General features: G+C 43.4%; 2 protein-coding genes across 2 annotated transcripts; one reads left to right on the top strand and one right to left on the bottom strand.

The window, feature by feature from the left end:
• Positions 1-190: 190 nt before the first annotated feature.
• SERLADRAFT_454344 (putative 5-Methylcytosine G/T mismatch-specific DNA glycosylase) lies at positions 191-1,188 on the top strand (the record flags this gene model as incomplete). The annotated part of the gene is made up of 4 exons (XM_007311929.1): positions 191-242; positions 294-425; positions 483-862; positions 910-1,188. 3 exons carry the CDS (start codon positions 389-391, stop codon positions 1,030-1,032), a joined length of 540 nt encoding a protein of 179 aa, XP_007311991.1.
• An 11,171-nt stretch (positions 1,189-12,359) lies between these two features.
• On the bottom strand, positions 12,360-17,307 carry SERLADRAFT_431579 (putative retrotransposon; the record flags this gene model as incomplete). Its single annotated transcript, XM_007313106.1, has 7 exons — positions 12,360-14,256; positions 14,336-15,596; positions 15,684-15,841; positions 15,939-16,078; positions 16,127-16,260; positions 16,326-17,076; positions 17,158-17,307. The coding sequence occupies 7 exons, from the start codon at positions 17,305-17,307 to the stop codon at positions 12,360-12,362; spliced, it is 4,491 nt and encodes a 1,496-aa protein (XP_007313168.1).
• Positions 17,308-18,695: the final 1,388 nt, after the last annotated feature.

The following is an 18,695-nucleotide window of genomic DNA, read 5'->3' as shown; positions in this document are numbered from 1 at the left end:
ATGCGAGAATGACTTTACGGGTCAACGTACTGTCACGTCTCGTTTTTTCATTCAGTCTCAACATCGGGACTTCAATTCGGGTCGCGATCGAATGAAGGAACTGTCATCACACATAGCCCCGAAGTCAGACCGCTCACCAGTATTGCATGATAACCCGAATCCTTGGGTCAATATCAAGCTATTTAGTCAATTTGGACCCATTTATGACCAACTGTGGTTAGCTAAACCTATATTGATTCAAGGTGATCTTTGTATTGTATTTCATACCCTCATGTTTACATATGTTGTCCTAGAAAGTGTTGCAGACGACCCATGGAAACTTCTGATTGCAGTGTCGCTATTAAACGCATCACTGGGAAAATTTGCAATACCCATTTTTCATAAAGTAATGCAGAGATGGCCTACCGCTGATGCTCTTCGTCAAGGTGAAATTCTATATGTTCACCGATAAAACCTTTTAATGTCAAGCTAAATGTATGTAGCCAAAGTGGAAGACATAGTTTCAGTCATTCAAAGCCTAGGTCTTCAAAACAAGCGTGCACGTCATTTCATCCGGTTGTCTCAAGCTTACGTGGAAGATCCCCCTCAACCAAATGTTTTGCGCAAATCTAACAAGCCCCATTATCTTGGTTATATCTATATCGGTGCCTTGGGCTCTTCTCCTCAAGGTTTGCCATCTCATCAACATAGACGTTATCAGCATTACCGCCGTTGCCGCTTACAGTACCCCATGACTCCGGTCTCTCATATGCCGGGTATGGGGCCTTACGCTCTTGATTCTTATCGTATCTTTTGCGTAAAGTCTGAATACAATGAGTGGAAAAGAGTCGTTCCTGAGGACAAAGAGCTGATTCGCTATCTGGTGAGGCTTGATGCATATATGACAGCTTTGGACTAATTCTGTTATAGAAATGGAAATGGGCAATCGAGGAAGGAAAATGCTGGCTGCCTAAAGTTGGTGTGATAGGACATGTTGATTTATGCTACTTGGAGACCTTAACACATGAATTGATAGCTACGAGACCTTATTAATTCTCTCCTGACCTGCCTATGTATGGGATGGTTTGTGCAAGCCTCAGTAGCAATTTTCGAAATGCTCCCTCCTTTCCATTCAGCAGTGTCTCAATGTTGGAGAAATCATCACATTGGTGCCTATGCCCTATGCATTAGGTGGCAGATCTTTCGCTTCTAATGTGGCTGCTTCTAGTGGCATTGGTGCTTCAATGAGATACTTTTTTGTTCATTTTTTAACAGATGGCTCAGATGCTATCCTTGTGATGGCAAGACAATTTCAAACAGGTTGATAATAAGGGGAAAATAGAAACCAGGTAACACTGTCCCACAATATCTTCTAAGCATCATGGTGATTTACGAATGGGTATAAGGTGTTGCCCATCTTAGCTTCAGCAACCCCAATCCACAAAGGTCAAGGACAGACAATCCAGCAAGTGAGGGTTGTTCTTGATGGTGTTTTTGAATGAGGTAATGCTTGTATCTCTTGGACTGAGTTTGTTGTGGGTAAACAACAGGTGGACTTGCTGAGGAGTCTCCTTGGTCTGTTGGGGTGTGTGTACTACTACAGGTTTTGTTTGTACATATGTACTATACAATTGCTAAATGGGGTGGCTGATAATGTCATAGGGTGCAGCCCTTGTGACTAATCTCGGTTCCAGATCCTAGGATGCGGAGCTTAAAATTCATGCAGAATTTTACATCCTAGGACCTGGTGCAATTCATATATGTAGGAGGGGGTAGATTGACCCCAGGCCGGTTCTAACCATCCCTCAGTTCTTGCCATACCATAGTACTACAGTAGATCTGATTGTAGGTAGACACGCAATGGCATCAGCATTTTACCTCAATTCTGCTCTTGATGACCTTGAGGAAAAGGAGGAAATGGTTGGCCCAGCAGAGTGTAAGTACCCAGGTTGTCTAAATTCTGACACTCTAGAAACAATACACACTGAACAATGTGAGGATCAAGACATCCAGCCTCAAGATCCAATCCAAATCAAGGCAACCAAGCGCATGAAGGTCAATCTTCAGGACATTGTTTCAAAGGCTTGAAACATCCTGGAGACCTACGATAACACATTTTTGGACCATTTATTTTCATTCTCCTCTTTAACCTTTTCTGTAGTTTTCACACACAGTGCCATGCAGCACTTTCCCTTTTGTTCAAACTCCTCTTTCTTGCACCGCACGGCCTTTCTTCTTATTTTAGATACTAGTATCTCATGCAGTGAAGCTGGTCACACGGTGTCGATGATGAGAACTGTTGTTAGAAAACCACACACAAAAACAAACTAATACACAATCCTCCCAGATTCCACGGAACTTGTTTATGGGCTTTGCCTCCTAGAACAGTGGGTGCTCTGGTTGTTTGTGGGGTGGTATGTATAAGGATCCTTCAAAGTAAAACCCAGAGATGTATGGGTGTGGGTTTTGAGGAGGAGGGATAGTTGGAATATAGAAAGATAGGGGCTTTGTGGCGAGTATAGACGAGCACTACCTTGCTAATTGTAGCACAAGGTAGGTTTGAGAACGACAAGGATGACGAGGTGACGAGGTTCCCAGTGATAGCAGGCTCCTGATGCACAAACTGTAGTGCTCAGAAGGACTCTAATCGAAAGGGATGACAATGACTTCAAAAGTGGCAAATGACGATGACAGCAGTTAACAGTGGTAGCAGTGGGAAGTGTTGTGACCACACTGGATCACAAGTAGCAGAGTAGTGAACTTGAGATTTAGAGAAGAAGTCTGGATTTGAGTTCATGTTTTTTTACAAGGTAAAATACAGGGGTTTATATAGTAAAAGAAAGGTAGGCTATGCACAGTATAGCTGTGCAAAAAGAATGAGAAAGAATATGAAGGAAGGAATGTATGCTGACAAATCCTGCGTAGGTAGTACAGGATAAGATTGTCAAAAAAAGGAAAAGAAAGGGATAGAACAATGAATGCTGTGAGTAATGTCACAGGTTTGTACAGCCATAAAGTAAAGTCCAATAGCAAAAAGAGAGCAGGAAAATCATGATGTCATGGGAAGATGCAGTAAAAAAAGGGCAAGGCAAAACACTATCAGTATCAACACAGTTCCTTTATTGTCAGTCAGGCATTCTAAAAAAATATGTGTCCATAAAAATGATTCAAAAATCAAAAATAATCGCACTGTAAATGAATGTTCTGCTGAAAAAAAAGAAACTGGAGCCACCGGTCCACCACCTAGTCCAAGTCCGACAGTTCCATGGCCTTACCAATGGACTGGTTGTGTTGGACCACCTGATCAAACGAGGGAGGGAGAGGAGTAGTTCCAATTTGGAACAAGTGAGTCCCAGGCAGCGTGTGGTAGGTGTAGTATAACGACTGAGTTGCACTACTGGAAGAAACCAGGCAACTCAACGTCAATCTCTAGCAAGTAGTTGAACAAGTGTATAAAGACGAAATCAAAAGCTAAGGTATGTACATCGTTGAGTGTCTACTTATATATGTAAGAACTCATGTCAGCCATGAGGCGCTGACTGATAGACATGAGGATGTATTGTGTTTAGCTTTGTAAGATGATTCGTAAGTGATCATGTGACTTGGGTCACGTGATGAGATAAGAAGATAAGATAAGGAAAACTACGTGATAAGATAAGGAGAGATAAGTGTTTCTACGTCAGAGTTAGAGATGAAAGGTGAAGTATTGGGTGTAAAAGATAAGGATCGTGACATGTAGCTGTAGCGAAGACGATGGACAAAAGATAAGTGTACCCAAGTGAATGGGACAGCGATGAACATGGGCGACGCAAGGGGATGAACCTTCTCCAGCTCAAAAACTACCCACCCATGCTCCAACCAGGCAAGACGAGCGACCAATGTTTTGATAGTATGTGATGGCAGATCGACGTCATGAAGATGGACCTGTTGCCCTATTTGGACCGGCCGCCGGGGCTTTGCTGATATCAGCAGTGGCACGTGGTAGTCAACGGATCGGCGACGGAAGCGGATAGGAAGTGGTGACATCAGAAATGGTGGGGGTGCAAATAAGATGAGGAGGAGGAGGGTGGAGGTGACGAAAAAGTGGATTAGAATGGGGATCCAGAAACGACTGTCAGGTGAGAATAAAAAGGAGAGGAAGGGGCCCATGGTGGGGCTAGGCAAAGGAAGGGGAGTAAGGGAAACGACAAAAGCGAGGGCGCAATGCAATGTGTAGCCAGTGGCGACGCAAAAATTTGCCAAAATGCCAAAATGCGGAAAGTACCGAATGGAAAAGCAAAGGTGAGCGTGACTGGATTGCCTAATAGAGGTGATGCTGATCAGCCACAAGTTCGAAAAAGGCAATATTAATTACTATTCCACGTGGCACTGTGCCTGTGTGGCGCAAAGGCGAGTCTTTTTGAATATTTGCTTCGTTATTGACACCTGTCCATGCTACCAATCAACTTTGGTGCATGACACCGGATAAAGAATTGCTCACCAACGAAAGCCAATAAAGGCAAAGCCCCATACAAACTAGCAAACTGAAAAATACCAGACCCATCAGATCTCAAAGAATTCAGATGTTTGGCCTATGTAAAGGATGAATTGGCGGGAAAACTTGATACACGTGCTAAAGTAGGAAAATTTGTTGGATACAATGCCAAAAGTAAAGGATATTGAATCTTCTGGCCAGAGAAGAGAAAGATCAGCGTAGAGCGCAATGTCAAATTCATACCAAACGAGAACTTACCAGTCCAAGATGATATTGACACTGACCAGTTCCTGATCCAGAGCACCAACAACAAGGTCCCTCCTATACAACCAACAAAGACTTTGTCACAACCCCCAAAGGCTCCTTCACAACCAACTCCAGTAATACTCGGACAAAGACCTAGATGAAAAACGGCAACAAAACCAGCAGGATATTACAAGGACCTACACAAAGGAAGGGCTAGTGCATTTGTTGCATACAACCTAGAGACAGAAGGGAGGGAAGATGACAAAGAAAATCATTAGAATATAGCAATGAGTGCACATATCCCGGATGAAGATAGTCCACCTCTATATGAAGCACTCAAAGGACCAGAAAAAAAAGAATGGAGATTAGCAATGGAGGAAGAACTCAAACAGATAGAAGATCTACACACCTGGGACCTTGTGACACCACCAAAAGGTGCAAACATAATCCAATCACACTTCATAACAAAAATAAAAAGAGGCACTGTCATGCACCAAAGTTGATTGGTAGCATGGACAGATGTCAATAATGAAGTGAATGTTCAAAAAGACTCGCCTTTGCGCCACACAGGCACAGTGCCACGTGGAATAGGAATTCAGTCACACTCACCTTTGCTTTTCCATTCGGTACTTTCCGTGTTTCGGCATTTCAGCATATTTTTGCATTGCCACTGGCTACACATTGCGCCTTCGCTTTTGTCGTTTCCTTCACTTCCCTTCCTTTGCCTAGCCCCACCATGGGTCCCTTACTCTCCTTTTTATTCTCACCTGACAGTCGCTTCTTTAATCCCTATTTTAGTTCACCTCCTCGTCACTTCCACCCTCCTCCTCCTCATCTTTTTTGCTCTCCCACCATATCTGATGTCACCACTTTCTATCCATTTCCGTCGCCAATCCATTGACCACCACGTGCTGCTGCTGATATCAGCAAAGCCCCGGCGGCCGGTCCAAGTTGGGAAAAAGGTCTATCTCCATGACGTCAATTTTTCATCATATACCATTAAAACATCGGTCACTCGTCCTGCCTGGTTGGAGCGTGGGTGGGTAGTTTTTGAGCTGGAGAAGGTTCATCCCCTTGTGTTGCCCATGTACATTGCTGTCCCATTCACTTGGGTACACTTATCTTTAGTCCATTGTCTTCGCTACAGCTACGCCTACCACACGCTGCCTGGGATACATTTGTTCCAGATTGGAACTACTCCCCTCCCTCCCTTGTTTGACCAGGTGGTCTAATATAACTAGTCCATTGATAAGGCCATGGAACCGTTGGATTTGGACTAGGTGGTGGACCGGTGGCTCCAGTTTCTTTTTTTCAGCAGAACATTCATTTACAAATGCCTGACTGACAATAAAGGAACTGTGTTGATACTGATATTTTTTTTGCCTTGCTCTTTTTTTACTGCATCTTCCCATGACATCATGATTTTCTTGCTCTCTTTCTGCTATTGGACTTTATTTTATGGCTGTACAAACCTGTAACATTACTTACACAGCATTCATTGTTCTATCTCTTTCTTTTCCTTATTTTGACAATCTTATCCTGTACTACCTATGCAGGATTTGTCAGCATACATTCCTTCCTTCATGTTCTTTCTCATTCTTTTTGCACAGCTATACTGTGCATAGCCTACCTTTCTTTTACTATATAAACCCCTGTATTTTACCTTGTAAAAAAACATGAACTCAAATCCAGACTTCTTCTCTAAATCTCAAGTTCACTACTCTGCTACTTGTGATCCAGTGTGGTCACAACACTTCCCACTGCTACCACTGTTAACTGCTGTCATCGTCATTTGCCACTTTTGAAGTCATTGTCATCCCTTTCGATTAGAGTCCTTCTGAGCACTACAGTCTGTGCGTCAGGAGCCTGCTATCACTGGGAATTTTGTCACCTCGTCACTTTGCCATTCTCAAATCTACCTTGTGCTACAATTAGCAAGGTAGTGCTTGTCTATACTCGCAACAAAGCCCCTATCTTCTACATTCTAACTATCCCTCCTCCTCAAAAACCCACACCCATACATCTCTGGGCTTGACTTTGAAGGATTGTCATACATACCACCCCACAAACAACCAGAGCACCCACTGTTCTAGGAGGCAAAGCCCATAAACAAGTTCCGTGGAATCTGGGAGGATTGTGTATTAGTTTGTTTTTGTGTGTGGTTTTCTAACAACAGTTCTCATCATCGACAGCGCTAAAGGAGAAATTCTAAAAAATAAAGTACGATTAGTCACAAATGGAAACAGCCAAAAATATGGCATTGACTACCTTAAAACCTACTCAGCAGTTGCAAGACTGATGTCTCATCACACAATCCTTGCACATGCCTGCGCAAAAGACTGGGACATACATCAGGTAGATATAAAAGGCGCATATCTAAATGCAGAACTTGATGAGGATGTCTATATGAGACCTCCACCAGGGTACCTAAATCCAGATCAAAAGGAAATAGTCTGCAAATTGAACAAGGGTATCTATGGATTAAAACAGGCAGGAGTTCAATGGTACAAAAGACTCACCAAAACGTTCAACTCCATGAGATTTACGAGATTGGAATACAATCACGCTGTTTTTGTGAAGCGCTGCAACACATCTGAAATAGTTGTGGGAGTGTCAGTAGATGATATGACAGTCACATCAAACTCTCTAAAAGCTATAAAAAGCTTCAAGAATGATCTACAACGAGAGTACAAGATATCGGACCTAGGAGAAATCCACTGGTTACTAGGATTTGAAATGACCAGAAACTGAAAGAAACACACCTTAATGTTAGGTCAACAAGTGTACACTGAATCAACTCTCAAAGCATTCAAAATGCAGAACTGCAAGAGTGCATCAACACCAATGGAACCTAGAATCATACTATCTGTTGATCAGTGCTCAAAATCAACTGAACAAATACAACAAATGGTGAATGTACCGTACCAAGAAGCTATTGGAAAGCTGATGTATCTGGCACTTGGTACAAGACCAGATATATTGTTTGCTATATTGGTGGTTTCACAATTCTCACACAACCCCGCCAAAATCCATTGGGAAGCTGTAAAATGAATCCTAAGATACATAAAAGGATCAAAGGAAACAACGCTCGCCCTAGGAGTGTGAGGAATGAATTTTTCTCATCGCATTCCCATCATGTTGTGGCTATCCGACTCATTCCCTGTCACTTCTCTCGCCCTTTGACTAGAGATCACGGCTGGTATCTTATTGCTCTTATCTTTTTTCTTCTTATTCTCCATTCATACTCATGTCCTATCATACTTACGACAAAGGGGAACCATTGTAGACCCTTGAGAAGACATAGCAATGATCTAATGCTATGTCCGGGAACACTTCGGGGGGATATTAATCAGCTATGTAAGCTGTGACTCAGCGCCTTGTCATGGGCTTACTGATACAGCCAATTGTACATATCTTACCAAGACTCTCTCTTACATGATTACTAAATACAATAGATTGGACCACTTTCTCTCTCCTTTCTTATTAGTTAGTCGCTTGGTCAGACCACATTCTTACTCTTTCGCTTTTTTTGTCTGACCCTCGCTGTTCATTATATAAGGAGTACATACTCGATGTATTATTCTTTAGTTCAATATTAGTTTGGATTTGCGCCCATATAGATACTCTTCAACTCTCATACCCTGCTTTACCGCCTTTCATCAAGGACTTGACCAGGCATTGAGTTTTGTTATATAGCTTTGTATTTGTTGCCTGACACCTAAGTCACATAGTATAGTAATAACCTTCTGTCTTAGGCAGGGCATTATTACCTGATAATATTACTATATAGACAGGCCAGCGGAGTCTGGTGGAGTGTGCCAGCTGGGCTATATTAGATGTGATATTATTGTGCCCATCTTTGATGACCCAGCTGGGTGTGAGAACACCTGTCTTAGATGACCTGGCTGGGTCACAGGATGATAAGTGGCGAAGAGTGCAATAGATTGCTGAGATGCAGTGTGGTCTTACCTCCACTCTTGATAGATGTAACAACCAAAGTTTGTATACTCTGGCGCACAACAAGACAAGCAAAGAGTGGTGAGTGGAGAAGAGGATAATCTCCTTTAGAGTAGGACCAAGTTTGTTATGGGTAAATAAAAGGAGGACTCACTGAGGAGTTTCCTTGATCTATTGGGGTATTTATACTACTACAGACTATTTGTATATGTGTACTATACAGTTGATGAAAGCAGTGGCTGATGATGTCATAGGGTGCAACCCGTGTGACCAGCTCCACTGCATGAGAGATTTGTAGCTAAGAATAAAGAAAAGGCAGTGCAGCGTGAGAAAGAGGAGTTTGAACAAAAATAAAAAGTGCCACGTGACACAGTGTGTGAAAACTATGAAAGAAAGTTAAAGCGGGGAATGAAATTTAAAGGTCCAAAAATTGTGTATCGTAACAATAGATATCTGAGCTATTATTAAATCTTGATAATTCTGCCTTCTAAGGTCTCGATGAATTTGAGGCATCCATGAGACATCTTTAGGTATATATTCCTGGACCTGTAGAGCTTGTTCGGACACCCAGGACTGAAGCCATAAGCAAAGCTTTGAGTTGGTGCCAAGTAAAACCAAATATGCGGACTTTGAAAAATCTACCTGCCGACCAGCTGAATGTCGCCGGTATGTTGAGTTTGTGATGACTGTGTGATTCCTGAAAGGAGTGCCGCAGGGCATAGGGAGGGGTATACTCTACAGCAAGGAAACTGATTTGCATCAAATATTATTAACTCTGAAAAATGTCTTAATGAACCTCCTCTCATTTAGCCAAGAAACACAGGAAAAAAAGTTGTTTTTGCACCAAAATGCCATCAGTTCCCACTACTGCAGGGGTTGAGAAAACCAGCAAGGAGTGTGCCTTATGGACACCCAAGGATATCAGAACATTGATCAATTTTGCGAAGAGGAACAAAGCGCTGGCTAAGCCAGGACTCAACTTCAAGCCTGGCTTCTGGAATGGGGCTGTCCCCCTATTGGCCAAAACAAAGACAGCAGATGTTATCCTGCGTAAGTGGAAGAATGTGAGCCATAGTTTTGGTGCCAGTGGGAGAAAGGCCATGCTCACCATTTTACAGCTCACCTAGGGAATCTAAAAATTAAGGGTATAACTTAGGATTTTCACGGACTTTGAGAGGTGTAGGATCTGTTTGGAGGGGTAGTTGGACAAATGCAGTGTAAATGGGAGGCAACGAGAAGGCGAAGAGCATTTTCTTGAAGTATCTGTAGATAGTGTTAGTATAATGGGATAAAATACAACAGAAGCTCTTATACCTTGATATTGTATCATTAGAAAGCTGGAAGTGTTTTCCAAGATGCCTCACTGAAAGCCCTATAACAACAGCATAAAGAAAAATTGCTAATTTCTCTTGGAGGATTATATGTTGTGAATCTTCATGACCAGCATCTTTTAGTATCTCAACTAATTTCTCAAATACATGTAGGTGGACTCCTAGCTTGCAGCAAATTCGTTCTGGATGTCCATTAATGAGTTTCAACACCCATCCCTGTCCAAAAAGAGCATGGGTGTGATAGGGTTGTTTATCCAGGACTGGCTCGGCGTGATGAATTGAGACTGCACCTGCAGTGGTGAAAAGGAGTGTTGCTGCCTGGTGCAATCTGTGCTGTTGATTGATAATCAGTCTTAGTACTAAAATGATTTGCTGTAGCATTGTATTCTGCTGGCCTGCGACCGGGTCAGCTTGCAGGCGAGGACTGTCGTTGATATCCATGCTTAAGATAAGATTGACAGAGATAGAACATGACAGGGCGAGATAAGTTTTTTGAAGTCCGCATATTTGGTTTTATTTGGCACCAACCCAAAGCTTCGCTTATGGCTTCAGTCCTGGGTGCCCAAACAAGCTCGTAGGATCCAGGTTTCCAGAATTCAATTGTTGCGAGCGTTTTGAGCGGATGTCGGTCCAACTCCTACATTATTACTAATTTGTATCATTGTTAAGACAGGTCCCATCAAGGCCTCACCCACAATCAACACCATCACATGATGTGACTTGGCTTGTGACAGTCAGCAATGAGATCATCAACATAAATTCTTTGGTCATCTAAAGCTCTACAAAGCCAACCACCTGAATCAACCTGGGGCCATTTTGCCCTTTTTGTGTGATCGGTTTTGTGTGGAGATGCCCAGATTGTTGAATTAATTTGTGTCTCAGACTGTACCTATAAATAGTAATTGTTGGGGGGAAAAGTGAGCTGGTGGGAAATTTTGTGAATACTTTGTGGTTAGAATCAAATTTGTCTGAGATAAGCATGAACATATACATCAGGTTGAAGCATGTTCAGTCCTGAGGTTCAATTCTGAACTGCCTGGTGGATCATCATGGCCCACATCTGCAATCTGGCCAACAATCTAGCCTTGGCCTATGTCCAAGGTATGCCATGGTTACACATGATCAGACTCAATGGTTGCTGACAAAACATATCAAGCACTGCAAGATAGCTCAACCCCTGATTCACTCAATTTGGACTAGGGTGCGGGAGATAACTTTCACAAGAATAATTTGCACATCATCTAACTAAGTGCCAGACTCGCTATCCTCAATTTCTTCATTTTCATCTTGGCATTCTGTTGACAGTAAGCTGTTCATTGTTTCATGGTGTCGCTTCACTATTTTTTGCTTAGGTATAAGCAATATCCTCTTTAGGAAGGTGTGCAAACATCTGAATAACCTCCACATCTGTTACACTACATGTGGCTACAATTGTGGCAGTAACTATTATTAGCAATGCTAGCATCCTCAAAAACCTGTCACAATTTTTAGCCTGTTATTAACCAGCTAAAAACAGGCTAATTAGCACTCTGCTAGAAATTGGAGAGTTTTTTCCCGCACCCTAATTTGGACCTGGACACATTTATCATCTGGCCCTCATCATCATCACTCATTGATCCTGGATGGCAGCTAACAACACAAACTCTTTCCCGTTGCCCCAATCAGTACAATGTATGATCATAATTTTGATCAGAATAGATATTTGACTTACACTACTATTATACCAACATTTTCAAGGGTGGAGGCCTAATTATGAAGGTAAATGGACATGTCTAGCATGTATGGATCATCATACTTGTAGCAAGTACCATGCTCATCGTCATGAGTCCACCAAGGGCCACATTGATACGGTAGTGAACCGGCTCAAATGCCTGTCCAACACCATTCCAGCCACAGATCCACATAAAAGTAAGCTTTTTTTTCAACAAATCAAAATAACCATTGATTGTAACAACCAAGAGTTAGTTACTCTGGCGCACACAGGAACACACTATAAAGGTAGTGAATGGGGAGTGGTTACCCCTTAGGCTGCAGAGAGTTTGTTGGTATACAACAGGAGGACTCGCTAAGGAGTCTCCTAGATCTATTGGGGTATATATACTAATACAGAGTTGTTTGTACTTGTGTACTATACAGTTGATAAAAATAGTGGCTGATGATGTCATGGGGCCTAGCCCTCATGACCAGCTCCACTGTGTGAGAGTGTTGTATCTAAAAATAAGAAGAAGGCAACGTGGCATGAGAAAGAGGAGTTTGAACAAAAGGGGAAGTGCCACATGACACCATGAAAGCTTAAAGTACACAAGGTTAAAGCGGAGAATGAAAATGAAGGAAGGGTCCAAACATTGTGTTATCGTAACACTACCCCCCTTCTAAGGCTCGACTTCCAGGTGAGACCAAATATTGGAGGTGGTAGTTAAATTTTTGGGCATAGTTTGAAAAAGAGAGTTAAAAAGTTTTGAATCCATGCCTCTAAGCTTCTTAGGAGCTGAGGGATTCTTAGAATAGAATTTGCGGACAGCGTTGCAAGAGTTATCCAGATGGGCTTCTGGCTCCCATGTTCTGTCCTCGTCTCCATAGCCCTTCCATAGGACTAGGAACTCTAATTTACTACGCTTCAAGCGTGCATCCACCACCCGTTTGACTTCAAACTCTTCTTCACCTTCCTGGGTGACTACAACCGGTCCGGGCCGGTCTACGCGCTGTCCCGGCAGCGGCCCCTTGTAGGGTTTCACACGGCTGATATTGACAATGGGTACTACCCTCATTCTTTTTGGAAGTTCCAGCTCCACCACATTGGGTTTGACTTCCTTAATCCGGTAAGGGCCAATCCACTTTTCGGTCAGTTTTCTAGACTGCCGATCTTTTAACTTTAAGTGGTCGGTATCTAACCAAACCAGGTCACCAACCTTGTAATCAGGGGCCTTAAAGCGTCTACGCTCTGCTCTGTCTTTCATCTGCTCTGCAGTTTTAAATAGCGCCTTGCGCGTTTCGTCCAAGACAGACTTCATATCTTTGGCCATGTTTCCAGCAGCCTTGTTCTTGCTTTTGCCAGGTTCTACACCCATTCTGGGGAGGTACGATCTAGTAACCTCAAATGGTGCCTTTCCTGTAGCCAACGACTGTTTGGTATTATAAGAGAACTGGGCTATCTTTAGCCACTTGGCCGAATCTGTCTGCCTGTCATTAATAAATATCCAGAGATATTGTTTCAACTCCTGGTTGAGTCTCTCCGTTTGTCCATCGGTCTGCGGATGGAACACCGTTGATAACTTAGGTTTAATGCCCAGCATCTGGCATAGTTCTTTTGTAAATTTGCTAGCAAATTGTGGTCCTCTATCGGAAATAACCGTTTCTGGTAACCCATGGATAGACCATACAAAATCTTTAAATAAATCTGCCATACCAGTGGCTGTAATAGTTTTGTTGGTGGGTATGAACACTACTTCTTTGGAGAAGCGATCTACTACCACCATTACTGAATCATACCCATTTGACTCGGGCAGATCCGCTGTAAAGTCAACCAATATATCTTGCCAAGGACCAGCTGGTATCAGATTTGGCATAAGTTTACCGGCCGGCGGTTGATGAGAATTTTTAGCCATGGCACATCTTAGACAGGATTTTACGTATTCCTGTACATCTTTGACCATGCCAGGCCACATGTAGTTTCTGGAGATCAACTCCATTGTTTGTTGCCACCCAGGGTGCCCAGCCACTGGAGTGTTGTGATGTCTATTCATTGTCTTGATCCTTACGGACTCAGGCACATAGATTTTGTTTTTAAAATGGAAGAGCCCGTCTTCCCATAAATAGTTTTCATTGCCGTTAAGGCGCGCCTTCTCTTCTGAGGAGATGTCTTTCTTGAAGACTTCCAGAAGATCAGAATCCTGCCCGATTCTAACATTGGCAACCCTTGATTGGTCTATCAGGGTGACACCTTTGTTATCATCCTTGATGCCGTTGGCATGATCCTCTCTTCTGGACAAAGCATCCGCTTTCCCCATAGAGCTTCCAGGCTTATGAATTAATTTATTATCAAACCTTGGCAAGTATACCGCATAGCGGGCCTGTCTTTGGTTCAAGTCTTGGGCCGTCATAAAATACTCCAGATTTTTATGGTTGGTCCAAATTTCAAATTGGTGTCTAGCACCTTCTAAGTAGTGCTGCCAGTGCTCTAAGGCTCTAATGATGGCTAGCATTTCTTTGTCGTAAATTTGATAGTTGCGCTCTGTAGGCGACAAACTATGTGATAAATAGGCACAAGGCCTCCAAAGATCTTCAGGGCATTTAATTGACAGAACAGCCCCAGTAGCAAAATCAGAAGAGTCAGTTTCTAGCCAGGAACTCTTTGTCTAATTCTGGAAATGCTAATATGGGCGCCGTTGTAAACGCCTGTTTAAGCTTGTCAAAAGCTTCTTGTTCCTTGGCGCTCCAGTGCCAAACAATGTCCTTTTTAGTGAGATCGTTCAACGGTCTCGTGATTTTTGCAAAGTTTTCAATAAACCTTCGGTAGAAATTGCCTAAGCCAAGGAAGGCCCTAACTCCTTTAACACGAGTAGGTTCTGGCCAATCCAAGATAGCTTGAACTTTCTCAGGATTCATCCTGATTCTGTTCTGGCCTATGATCATACCGAGGAAGTCTACTTCCTTCACGTTAAAATTACATTTTTCGGGTTTGACAAATAGGTCCCGTTCCTGTAAGCGTCGAAGGACTTCTTGCACGATCCTGTCATGCTCAGCCTCATCATCCGGCTCTGTAAATATTAACAAATTGTCAATGTAAATGACGACACAGTTTTCCATATCTGCAAAAATCTTGTTCATCATACTCTGGAAGGTTGCCAGTGAGTTGGTCAACCCAAAGAACATAACAAGGGGTTCAAAGAATCCTCGGTGGCACGTGAATGCGGCCTTCCAAGTATCTGCTTCTTTGATCTGTACGTTATTGTACCCCCATCTGAGATCCATCTTTGTCAAGATCTTGGCACCAGCCAATTTGTCTACTAGCTGACTGATCAAAGGCAGCGGATACGCATTTTTAACTGTATGCTCATTCACACAACGATAGTCCATAATTATACGCTTCTTTCCATCCTTTTTAGGAATGAAGAACACCAGGGACATCATAGGGCTTTTGGAAGGTCTGATGTAACCCTTCCTAAGCTGCTCATCTATGAAGCTAGAAACCTCATCTCTTTCTGGAGCAGAGAGTGGTATCATATGTCCTTTTCTCGGTTTGAAAGTGTCCTTCAAGTCTATAGCATGGTCCCAAGGCTTAGCCTCTGGGAAGCGCTCTGACTTATGTTTAGAAAAGACTTTCCAGAAGTCATGGTACTCAGGAGGTACCAGCCTCTTAATCTCTTCCTCGGGTTTTACCTCGTCATCATCATCGTCAATCTTTTCTAAAGATCTGAGCTCATAAACGTGACCAGCGTTTATTTTTTCAAGATGCTCATTCTGACGGACGTGACTTGGTTTACCCAAGTTCACACACTCCTGAGGGCAACGTGACAATGTGACAACCCCTGTCTGCCAGTTGATCTCAGGATTGTGTTTAAATAGCCAGGTCCAGCCCAATATTAAATTAATCTTCCCTAGTTGGGTAGCTTCGGTGGTGACTCATTCTCTGTGTCCTTGGTACTCAACAACAAAAGAACATTTGTGCGTGATACAGCCACCTGTGTTAAGCGTACCGTCAACATTATAGACGGGAATAGATACATCTAGTTTTACAAGGGGGAGCCCAATCTGCTCCGCCCAGACCTGGTCTATGAAGATTCCATTAGCGCCTGAATCAAGCAGTGCGCTGGTTGGGTGTACTATGCCCCGGGCAAGGTTTCCACACCAACGTCTAAACAGATCTCTTTTGGAATAAATATGTGCACATCAGCACGCGCCTCGGGATTCCGGTGGAAGGTGGTTCTGAAGAGGAGGAAAAGGAATCAAACGAAACATGTTTTTCTACTTTAATATTTTCTATATTTTTATTTTTACCAGAATCAAGCACCCTAGTGTTTGTCTCACCGGGGCCACGCTCCAAGGGAGACGCTGGTGCAGTGGTAGTATCATAAATATTACAGTCACAATGCTTTATACAAGTACAAGTTTCAGATAACAAATTTAGAAATTTATTTACAAACTGGGGAGCCACCCCCATCTTTCCTTTATTGCTCGTGCAACACCCCGGAGCAGGGGCCACCTTGGTGTGGTTTACTTCATTGTTCCAGGGAGCGAAGGCACCCAAGTGACCTAAGCTCCAAACTCTTTTCCCTGAGCCTTCATTTCAGCAGCCTGCTGATCGTAGAAGAAGGCCCAGATTTTGTCGTAGGATCAACTGGCCAGAGTCTGGAGCCCATCGTCTGGTTTTTCGGTTTCTAATTGGCGCGCCTGGCACCCTTGGTGATTTTTTTGGTGAGCGGCCTGCGCTCCATTTCTACAGTCTTGGGACATGTGTCCCTCTTGGCCACAATTGTAGCAGTTCCCCTTGAATCTGCGCATCTGTCCTCCTTGGACCGCACCAATATCCATGGGGGCTCCCTGCCCTGGTTGCAACCCAAACGGCTTGAACCCATAAGAATGATTATGTTGGTTTGATGTCCCAGGGCGCCTCTGGGAAACATTGTTTTTGATGGTGGTCCCGCCACCTTGGTGCATTTTGTAGAGCTCTATGGGCCTACCAATCTTTCTCACCTCCTCTGCTGCTACAGAGAGGTCATCACTTCTCATATCTTGCAGATAGAGCTGTTCTGCAATGTGGGGGTTCACATTGTGTTCCAGCAGCTCCACTGCATGTTCATTACCAAGACCCCCTTGGATGGAGAGGGCCAGGAACCAGGTTATGAAATTATCCGTCCTCATGTTGCCTTGTTTGAAGGAACGGATTTGCTGACACTCCCAGTCACGCTCAGCTTGCGGTTTGAAATATTTTTCGATCTCTACTTTGAGATCGTCCCAGGTGGGCCACACTCCCGCGGTGTAGCACTCCTGAAGTCTTACTTGGGCGTATCGACCCGCCACAGGTCCTTTTAGTCGAGATAGCACCGCAGTGGCTACCTCAAAGTCATCGGCAAATGCGTCCCAATTTTCCTTAACCCATATTTGGAGATTGATCCACCATTTGGCGAATCACGCTTGGTCTCCTTTGAAGGCGCTAGGGTCAGCAATGACTTCAACTTTCTTGTTGAACTTTTTCTCTACCAAGGGGGTTGCCGCAGGGGGATTTGCCTGCAGCTCAGCGAGTTGAGTGGTCAACACCAAGATCTGTTGCCACGTGTTATGCAACAGAGCATTGACGTCAGGTTGGTTTTGCGATGACATGTCGACTTGTTCTTTTTGTAAAGTAAATAAAAAATGTAACTGGGGGTCCCCGCTTGCTATCTGCGGATCTACCTCTTCCCAGCTGAGTATTGGGTCTCAATCCCCAACTACCCACACTACAGTATTTAAAAATGTATGTAAAGTTATAGTATTAAACCCTGGTCCGAACAGTTGTCAGGGGGTGGTCCGCTTATTAGGCTGTCAACCCTTCTCCAGACTGGCGGAGGCAAGTGCCCGGCCTGGTCAAAGGTATTTGAAGAAGAAGTTTTGTATCTAAATTCTAATCAACAGTGGTTCCACACCAACTGCTGAGCTAAAGTACTCCCCTTGACGCTGGGGGCCACATATCAAAGGTATTGTTTTTTCTCCCAAAGCACTACAAGGCCGTCGTGAAGAGCGCACCTATCTGCTATACGGGATATTCCCAAACAATAACCAAATCTCCTTCACCCTGGAGTCCGGGTGCCCAGACTTTTTGCACAATGTGCGAGAGAGTAGAAGAGCAAGTCCTAATGTAACAACCAAGAGTTAGTTACTCTGGCGCACACAGGAACACACTATAAAGGTAGTGAATGGGGAGTGGTTACCCCTTAGGCTGTAGAGAGTTTGTTGGTATACAACAGGAGGACTCGCTGAGGAGTCTCCTAGATCTATTGGGGTATATATACTAATACAGAGTTGTTTGTACTTATGTACTATACAGTTGATAAATATAGTGGCTGATGATGTCATGAGGCCTAGCCCGCATGACCAGCTCCACTATGTGAGAGTGTTGTATCTAAAAATAAGAAGAAGGCAACGTGGCACGAGAAAGAGGAGTTTGAACAAAAGGGGAAGTGCCACATGACACCATGAAAGCTTAAAGTACACAAGGTTAAAGCGGAGAATGAAAATGAAGGAAGGGTCCAAACATTGTGTTATCATAACATTGATAGCTTTTTAGACTAAGATTTGTAGCGATGCAGAGCACTTGCGGCTTATCAATGTTTATGGGAATCCTGCACCTGAAAAATATCTGATGCTTGTGATCTCGCGACTTGGGTGTGAGCTTCACTGATTGTATAGCAATACTTGTAAGTCATTCTGCTTACTCATAATGTATATACCAAATTTATATTATAGTGTCAATATGCCTACAAGAACCAAGACCTTCTTGGTTACGCTGAGGATGAGCTGGCCCTTGATGCCAGTGAAGATGTGCCAGGCAATGATGGTACCCCATCTCCCTCCGACACTCCAAGACTAAACACTGATATGGCTTTGGATGGTGCACCCCCTTGAAAGAAACAAAAGAAAATGCTATTGAGACCAGTTAAGGGAGCGGACTTTTGGTCACAAGTTGAGAAGTTCTTTGCTGGAAAACAGAAGGAGTGGGGTAATAAATGGTC

This window comes from Serpula lacrymans, assembly GCF_000218685.1.
Source record: "Serpula lacrymans var. lacrymans S7.9 unplaced genomic scaffold SERLAscaffold_1, whole genome shotgun sequence".
NCBI lineage: Eukaryota > Fungi > Basidiomycota > Agaricomycetes > Boletales > Serpulaceae > Serpula > Serpula lacrymans.
Note: the sequence above shows the minus strand (reverse complement) of the source record. Positions and strands in the feature narration are given on the sequence as shown.